General features: G+C 42.8%; 1 protein-coding gene across 1 annotated transcript in view; it reads right to left on the bottom strand.

Annotated features, from left to right (window-relative positions):
* Window positions 1-285: 285 nt before the first annotated feature.
* The window catches only part of LOC126474471 (membrane-bound alkaline phosphatase-like), a 151,972-nt gene continuing 142,957 nt past the window's right edge, over window positions 286-9,300 (bottom strand). The window contains exons 7-8 of the mRNA XM_050101944.1: window positions 4,047-4,157; window positions 286-479 (exon numbers count right to left, since the gene is read on the bottom strand). Coding sequence (XP_049957901.1) covers window positions 286-479; window positions 4,047-4,157 — 305 coding nt within the window. The remainder of the gene's footprint in view (window positions 480-4,046; window positions 4,158-9,300) is intronic.

Raw genomic sequence — 9,300 nt, 5'->3', positions numbered from 1 at the left:
GGGGGGGGGGGAGAAGGGAGGTAGGGATAGGTTTAGTGGGGAGAAAACAGGGCGGAAGGGCATGGATCGTTGCATCATTGTTCTATTATAAATGCACAAAGCGGATTGCTATTCGATACGCCACTTTACCAACAAGTTGTGCCGTTTTGTTTTGGCTCTTCTAGTCGCATGCTAGGGCATAATGGCATAGATTTTTCAAAGTGTTTCAGAGCTAGAGATGTATATTTGTTTTCGAATTTACTATCTCTCGCATACGTTAAAAGAGTGGTCCTCAATAAACTCACCTCATGCGGAGTTGCAGGCGGTGGCGCCATCGCCGACGCAGGTGGCGAACGCGACGGCGTGCGGGACGTAGCTCTGCTCGAAGACGCCAGAGAGCAGGTGCGAGCAGGGCCCACGGCTCAGCACCAGCGCGTCCTCCCCGCTGTGCGACGCTGTAGCTTCCGGCCTCATCGCCGGGAACGCGTAGTCCTTCCCGTCTGTTGTTAGTCACAGAAGAAGTAACAAAAAAATTCCGTGTCTTTTTATTCTTTTCCAGGATGGAACAGTCAACTTTTTAACAATAGCTCTGCACTCAAGTGACATGAAATACGATACGACGAGTGATGTTCCCTTAAGAGTATGCTTTCATCAGTTCTGAAAGTACAATTAACTACAGCGTACTCCGTAACCTTTTTTACAGGTTTGATCAGGTATGTTCCAGAGACGGGGATAGGCAGAAAGGTGGAATTTGCGGTGGAATGATCACAGGCACCTACGTTTTTAGCAGCCGTCTAACTGAGTTTAGTGTGTGTGTGCCAACTGTAGCACGCAGGACACGTAAGCGATATTGCAGCTCCTCCCATGTCTGCCCTTCCAAGTCCTCATTATTGGGGATTTTGCATTCTTTTAAATTTGGTATGCTATTCTCATTACTTCTGCAACAGCGATCTGATCCGATTTGTGTACAATAGGGGATCAGTACCATCAATTATTAATTTATGTGGTATATATCTCTCAACTGATGTCGATATTAACTCTCTGAAATCATTCCACAGCTTTTCTACGCTTACATGATCAGATCGGAAGGACTGCAGGCTGTCTGTTAAAAGGATAGTAAGAGCATTTTTATCAGCTTTTTTTAAATACGTATACTTTGCGTTTCTTTTTTATGGTTGTAGGTGTTACCGTATTCAGCCTAGCAGCTACTGCCTTGTGGTCCCTAATCCCTGTATTCGTCACGATACTCACTATTTGTCCAGGATTATTTCTTGCTAAGAGGTCAAGTATGTTTTCGCCACCATTTATGCTTCGAGTGGGATCATGAACTAATTCATCAAAATAATTTTCTGAGAAAGCATTCAGTGCAATTTCGGATGACATTTTATGCCTGCCGCTGGCTTTCAACGTATAATTTTTCCAGGATATCGAGGGTAGATTAAAGTCACCACCGACTATAATTGTATGAGTGGGATACCTATTTGAAATGAGACTCAAGTTTCCTTCGAACTGTTCGGCAAGTATATCTTCTGAGTCAGGGGGTCGGTAAAATGATCCAATTAATAGTTTAGTCCGATTGTCAAGTATAACCTCTACCCACACTATTTCGCAGGAACTATCTACTTCAATTTCACTACAAGGTAAACTACTTCTGACAGCAATAAATAGTCCACCACAAACTGTATTTAATCTGTTCTTTCTGAACACTGTTATATCGTTTGAAAACACTTCTGCTGAACTTATTTCCAGCTTTAGCCAGCTTTCTGTACCTGTAACTATCGGAGCTTCAGTGCTTTATATTAGGGCTTGGAGCTCTGATTCTTTGCCTACACAGCCGCGACAGTTTACAACTACAATACCGATAGTGTCTACAACCAACTTACTGTGTTTTACCCTCCCCCTTTTAGATGGACGCCCTTTCTGCACTTCCCTGAGGCCCTCTAACCTAAAAAACCACGCAGTCCCTTCCACACAGCCCCCACTACCCGTGTAGCCGCTTCCTGTGTGTAGTGGACTCCTGACCTACTAAGCAGAACCAGGAAACCCACCACCCGATAGCCCAAGTCAAGGAATCTGCGGCCTACACGGTCACATAACCGCCAGAGTCATTGATTCAGACCCTCTGCACCAAAGGACCACAATCGGTTCTATCGACGATCCTGCAGATGGTGAGCTCCGCCTTAATCTCGCAAGCAAGACTGGCAGTCTTTACCATTTCCGCTAGCCACAAGCGAGAAGAGAGAATCTCCTCAGATCCAAAGCGACGTACGTCATTGGTACCGACGTGAGCCACCATCTACAGTTGGCTGCACCCTGTACACTTCATACTACCCGTGAGGAGCCTTTCCACGTCCGGAATTACTCCTCCCCGTATGTACACGGAGTGTACACTGGTTTCCTTCCCCTCCTTGGCAGCCATGTTAGTAATGGATCTCATTACATGACCAACGTTGGAGCTCCCCACTACCAGCAAACACACCCTCTGTGAATGGCCAGACCTCGCAGGCAGAGAAGCTTCCTTTGGAACAGGGTGGACGACTGCATCCAGCTCAGAGACATCGGCAGCCACAGATAACGCCCAAAACATGACCGTCAAACGAATCGGGGAGGCCCTACGATCGGCCCCTCACAAAGGTTTTCGCTCCCTGCCAGACTTTGGAATGATATCTCATTCGACCACGGGTGAGGGGTCAACCTCAGTGCAGGCAGTACCCGGGGTGGCCAAAGCAGTGGACCAATTAGGGGACACGTGGGACATGCTCGATGTTCCTCACATCCTCGCATCCAACCGCCCACAGTGATGCCCTTGGCAGCAGCCTCAAGCTGTGTGACGGAAGCCAACGCAGCCTGGAGTTGTGAGTGAAGGGTCTCCAACTCAGCTCTCAACTGTACACAGCAACCACAGTTCCTATCCATTACTGTAGACGCTGTTCGCCGCAATAGCTGAGTGGTCAGTTTGATGGATTGCCATCCTATGGGCCTGAGATCGATCCCCAGCTGAGTGAGAGATTTTCTCCGGTTGTCTTCAATATCATTTCATCCCCATCAGACGCGCAGGTTGCCCAATGAGGCGTCTAATATAATACAACCTGCATCAAGGTGGCCGGACCTACCCCACAAGGGGCCTCCCGGCCAATGACGACAAACGCTCATTTCCATTTCCATTCTACTTGCTCCCGTTTGAAGGTCGTAAAAATATGCAACAAACGAACAGTGTGTTCGCCTTATTAGCAGCAGGAGGTGCTGTCTCACTGACGGTCTAACAGATCTATGGACAGCCCTGCAGGATTCTTGATGTCAATACCCTCCAGCACTACTTTAGACATTAGTCGTGTCTATGCCATGTCATGTTGCGGCACTTCGGCGTGCTAGAGGGGTCCTACACGATATTAGGCAGGTGTACCAGTTTCTTTGGCTCTTCACTGTAGGTTTTGATACAATCAGGGCAGGCTGGAATGGTAGATGAATACATGTTTTCTTTCGAAGGCAGTCAAAGAAATCTACTTCAGATTTGACTACCTCAGTGTCCCAGATTGCCAAGATAAGTACACACCAGTATCATTATATTAGGGTTAACCTCGCGTCTATGTCTCTGCTATTAGTGACTGTATCAGTAATTGTTGCACACGGTTACCTTATTTTAGTAAATGCTCTAACAGCTCAAATTATATCTTATTTGAAATGCTAAAGAAAAATGCTTCTTAACACTGTAAAAGAAGTGTGAGACCAACAGCTATCGTCTCTCCTCTAACGCCCCACACGTCGATGCCCCTTCAGAATATTAACAAATTCAGAACTGAGTGGCGATTCCTTTGGTAACAGACAAATGTTTAGATCTGAGATTCCAATTCCTTTCCTGTTCATTTGCTTCGTTGCGGATGGCTTAAAACGTCTGGGATGTTTACACTTGTTCATATATAGTTTCAGTCTTCTTGTAACCGTACTTACTACTAATCTTTATGTCAGGAACTTTACATCGAATTACAAACTAGCAGAAGAGACACAACCCCTTTAGTCAGTACTAGTACTTGTGACCTGTGACCAGTTGTTTCTATCTGACTACTTACGTGTGTTATCCTCACAGACGTCGTAGCTCAGTGGCACAGGTCGGTACCCTGGACCAGAGACGTATGTGAGGGATGTGTACGGAACGCCTTCACTATCCAAGCCAGACACACCTGCGCAACAAAATAAGAGATTTTGGTCCAGATTAACTCTATGGGAACGGTCAATGATCTCTCCGAGTCTCTATTCCATCAACGTCACAGATAATCAAGAGAAGTAGACTGTACGAGGAAGGTGTGATGTATACAGAAACTTACTTCTCCGAGCTCTGAATCAAATAACAACGTGAAGCATAACTGATTCAATAACATAATATAAAAACATAAACTAGAATAGAAAATTACTAACGATAATAAACTCACTGGAGAGCGACGTTAAAAGTCCGGCATATACAAGCTCCAACGTTCTTGTTCTTGATTCTGTGTAGGCCAGACAAGGAGAAACTTTGCAATCAGCTACAGACATCATATGGACGTCCTCTGACGCAAAAACTTGAATTGGTCCAGGCTTGCATCACACAAAGGTCAACATAAACACTCTGTTGGTGTCATCGGCGACAATTTTTCTGTGTTACATATTACTGACGAAGAGGTGTAGATGCATGTCATTTAGCGGTTAGTGATATACACTCAGAAGCTAATATCACCTCAAAAAGTCCTTTACAAACGAACTGAAGCTACACAGAACTTTTACTTCCATAATTCACAAGATTTTGTGGATACCTTCAAGAAAAAGGCAACAATAAGACCTTTTCATCTTTCAACATAAATTATTATTCCGTTATTCATGTAATAACTATGTCACTGTGTTTGTGTACTGATGACTATTTAAATCTTTATTATCATTAGTGCCGTAGCTCTAAGAAAAGAGCTCTGTGACAAAGTTGTAACTCATTCACTCTTTAATTATACAGGGTGCTCAACAACAGTCTGAAAATCTTGTAAAAGTATTGAAGGGCAGGTTATAGTGAGTTACGTTGCGTGGTTTTCGCATTGTTTAGCATTGAAGTTAGGCAATCAGATCCATGCGTGTCGAAATTCAAGCACTTGAACACCCTGAAAAGCAGTATGCCACAGACTTCTGTGGATCTATGAGCTACCACTTGTTGAAATACTTATTACCAGTTAAAATGTACCTTTCTCGGAAGTGATAAATTTATGTTAGATGAGCAAAAACTATGTTTGTTCTGTTTGAGAAAACGACGAATACGTTTGGCTACGCCGCCTCTGGCAGGCTGCTTTAATTTGCGCGCGACGACTTGACTTGAGAATTTTGATGATAAATGACTCTGAAACGGTCCAAAGTGTCGAATTTTTCTCTTAACATCTACTTCTCAACGCAACATTCTCTGGAGCAACCTATCAAGCTTTTGTTATGCAGTCTTAAATCAACTATTGCTATATTGCAATGTGTCATCTCTAACATATTCATAGTCGTTGTGAATGCGAACAGTGTTTACTTACTGTGAAGGAATGTAAAACGACGCGTAACTAAATACTGCGTATTTGTGTGCACTACCTGCAAAATGTACATTAACAGAATGAAAAATGTCTTGGATATTGCAAACTAGTGCAATAGACGTATGCAGAGTATAACAATCTTTGCGTTTCATAAGCTTTTCGTTATCGCTAACTGAATTTACATTATTTCCGCCAGCATCACGACCAACGCGTCTAGCTGCATGTTGGCTAAATAACGTTCCTGTTTCACTTCCATCCGATGGTGAGCCTTGAAAACTAGTTAACGGTACAGAAAACGAATAGTTTCAATGTTAAAAAAAGCGATTTATCAATATTATACACACACAAATCGCCAGTTGCATGGTACATTGCGGAGACATTCTCTGCGTAATTTACGCGCCCTTTTATAAGAGTTTTTCACAATTCTGTCCTTAAGAGAGTGAAACTTATTCAAAGCTATTTACCGAATCGAACCTTAACCTAAAACTCTACAAACATCTATTTCATTGCGAAAAAAATTTTGTAACATCCTACTCACCAGGTTCTGGAAACTAATACTACTGAGTTATCGTGGGTAGTCTAAGCGAAGGGTCCTACAGAAATGAAATTTTGAAGGAAGAATTTATGTGAATTAGACGCCCTCCAAGAAACTGCTTACCAAAATTCATATCTGAAGTAGATTAAATGGGGATTCAAACACTAGTTGGCATATCGATGCCAAGTCAAAAGTATTGGCACTGGAACACTGAATATACACTGATCAGCCAGAACATTATGACCACCTACCTAATAGCCGCTAAGTCCATCTTTGGTCCGGATAAGAGCAGCGACACGTCGCGGCATAGAGGGATAGAGACCTTGGTAGATCGCTGGAGGGAGTTGGCACCACATCTGCACACTCAAGTCACATAATTCCTGTATGTTGGGGAAGGAGGGCTATGAGCTCTAAAGCCACATTCAATCACATCACATATGCGATCGAGTGGGTTGAGATCAGGCAAGTTGGGGGGTGAGCACATCAATTGGAACTCACCACTGCGTTCCTCGAACCCTTTATCACACTGTTGGCCTTGTGACATGGCGCATTCTCTTGCCAAAAATGCCACTGCCGACGGGAAACATGATCGTCATGAAGGCATGTATATGGTCTGCAACCACTGGACCTATGAGTGACCACTCGAATGTTGTGCAGAGCATAATGGGGCCGCCGCTATCTTGTCCCTGTCCCGCCGGACAGGCATCATGGAGCTGTTCGCCTGGAAGACGACGGATTCGCGCCCTCTCATCGGCATAATGAAGAAGATATCTGGATTCATCAGACCATGATACACACTGCCACTGCGCCAATGTTAAATGCCGATGGTGTCGTGCTCATGTCAGTCGTAGTTGCCGATGTTTTAACATTTGGCACATGCATGGATCGTTAGCTGCGGAGGCCTATCGTTAGCACTGTTTCGTACGCTGTGTCCTGAGGCACACTTGTTTTCTTCCCAGCATTAAAGTCTGATGTCAGTTCCTCCACTGCTCGCCGCCGCCTGTACCGTTTTATTAGCCTGGCCAGCCTACGACGTCCGATATCTGTAATGACGGGTGGCCGCCAGCCCCCCGACGTCTGCACGTGATTTCACCTTGATTTCGCCGCGTTCTTGAAGACACTCACCAAAGCACTCCTCGAACACCCAACAAGTCGTGCAGTTTGTGAAGTGCTCGTGGCTAGCCTCCGGGCCATCTCAATCTGCCCTCGATCAGACTCAGATAGCTCGCGCGCCTTCGCAATTCTACACACGGACAGTACGCTCATTGATAATTCACGCACAGTGTTTGCGTTTGACAAGCAGTCATTGCTCGCCAAGTGACGCCGCTGTCACCTGGACGGGTTTATATCGATAGTAGGTCGGTGATCATAATGTTCTGGCTTATCAGTGTTCATCCATTACGTAGCATAATTGTTCCTAGGATAGCTAGGATAGTAGATTCGAAAATTCAGCCTCTAACAGACTGAAATTGGAATTCATAGAAAAACAAATAGTTCAGAATAAAATTCAGTCGCCAAGTGGATATGTAATTTTATTTCGCTTTATCGGTTTCGATAAATTAATTTTTCATCTTCAGAAATGTACAGAATTAGAGGTATTATAAATCTTTAGTCCTTAGCTACAAATTTATATAAAGTATAAGACATATACTACAGAAACTAACATGGTATTGCTTTACCAGATACATTATACTTCTATGAAGAAGATATTGACATCTCATGAACCAATGATAAGTAAATTTTTGTAAAGTACTTGTTATTATTTACGCAAATTTATAGACAACGCCTAAGATTTATAATACCTCTTAATTTGTAGACTACTGAAGATGATAAATTAATTTGTGGAAACCAGTAAAGCGAATTAAAATGTTATTTACAACTGACGACTGAATTTCATTCTGAAATTATATATTACAGCTGCTGAAATTACAGCCGCGAATAACATATTAAATAGAAAGCATCTACATATAGTAGTTCCGTACTATACAACTACATCTACATGGATACTCTGCAAAACACATTTAAGTGCATCGCAGACGGTTCATCGAACCACCTTCACAATTCTCTATCATTCCAATCTTGTATAGTGCGCGGAAAGAATGAACATCTATATCTTTCCGTACGAGCTCTGATTTCCCATATTTTATCGTGGCGATCGTTCCTCCCTATGTAGGTCGGTGTCAACAAAATATTTTCACACTCGGAGGAGAATGTTGGTGATTGGAATTTGGTGAGAAGATTTCGTCGCAACGAAAAACGCCTTTCTTTTAATGATGTCCAGCCCAAATCATGTAGCACTTCTGTGACACTCTCTCCCATATTTCGCGATAATACAAAACGTGCTGCCTTTCTTTGGACTTTTTCGATGTACTCCAGCAGTCCTATCTGCTAAGGATCCCACACCGCGCAGCAGTATTCTAAAAGAGGACCGTTTTCTTCGAGGTAATTCATAATATTCGAGCACAATGTATGTTCTAAAACCCTATTGCATATCGACGTTAATGATATGGGCCTGTAATTTAGCGGATTACTCCTACTACCTTTCTTGAATATTGGTGGGACCTGTGCAACTTTCCAGTCTTTGGGTACGGATCATTCGTCGAGTGAACGGTTGTATATGAAGGAGCTAATGTATCAGCATACTGAGAAAGGAACCTGATTGGTATACATTCTGGACCTGAAGACTTGCTTTTATTAAGTGATTTATGTTGCTTCACTACTCCGAGGATATTTACTTCTACGTTACTCATGTGTGGAAAAATAAAAATTTTAACATCTTACCGAACTAACTAATTACATAAAGAATATAGAAAAGCCCCGGTGCGAAGCATAACCGGGTTAAAGCAGTATAAAAATTTAAGAGACGTATAGACTTGTATAGGAAGAAAGATAAATACAGAATAGCTGGCAACAAAATCATATGGAAAAGGTATGGGTATCTGAAACGGAAAAGAGCTGACAAGTAACATATAACGACAGTTAGGAAGCAACTCAGTATGTACTTAAATTTCTTATGATTCAGAATGCAATGGAGGTAAAGGACAAACGATAAACCGGATTTATTACAAGATGGTCCACTTATAATTACGAAAATGCTGCACATTGTTAACGGGCAAAGATCCACCAAACATTCAAATACCCAAGTAAGGGAAAAAACGGGTTACTAGTTACATGACATATATAAAAAAACGAAAATAAAGAATGCATTATAACAAAGAGGACTCCACTATTACTCTGTTAGGGACCACAGATTATAATACA

The sequence above is a fragment of the Schistocerca serialis genome, chromosome 4 (genome assembly GCF_023864345.2).
Source record: "Schistocerca serialis cubense isolate TAMUIC-IGC-003099 chromosome 4, iqSchSeri2.2, whole genome shotgun sequence".
Taxonomy (NCBI): domain Eukaryota; kingdom Metazoa; phylum Arthropoda; class Insecta; order Orthoptera; family Acrididae; genus Schistocerca; species Schistocerca serialis.
The sequence above is the reverse complement of the archived record's forward strand: the minus strand, read 5'-3'. Positions and strand labels throughout refer to the sequence as shown.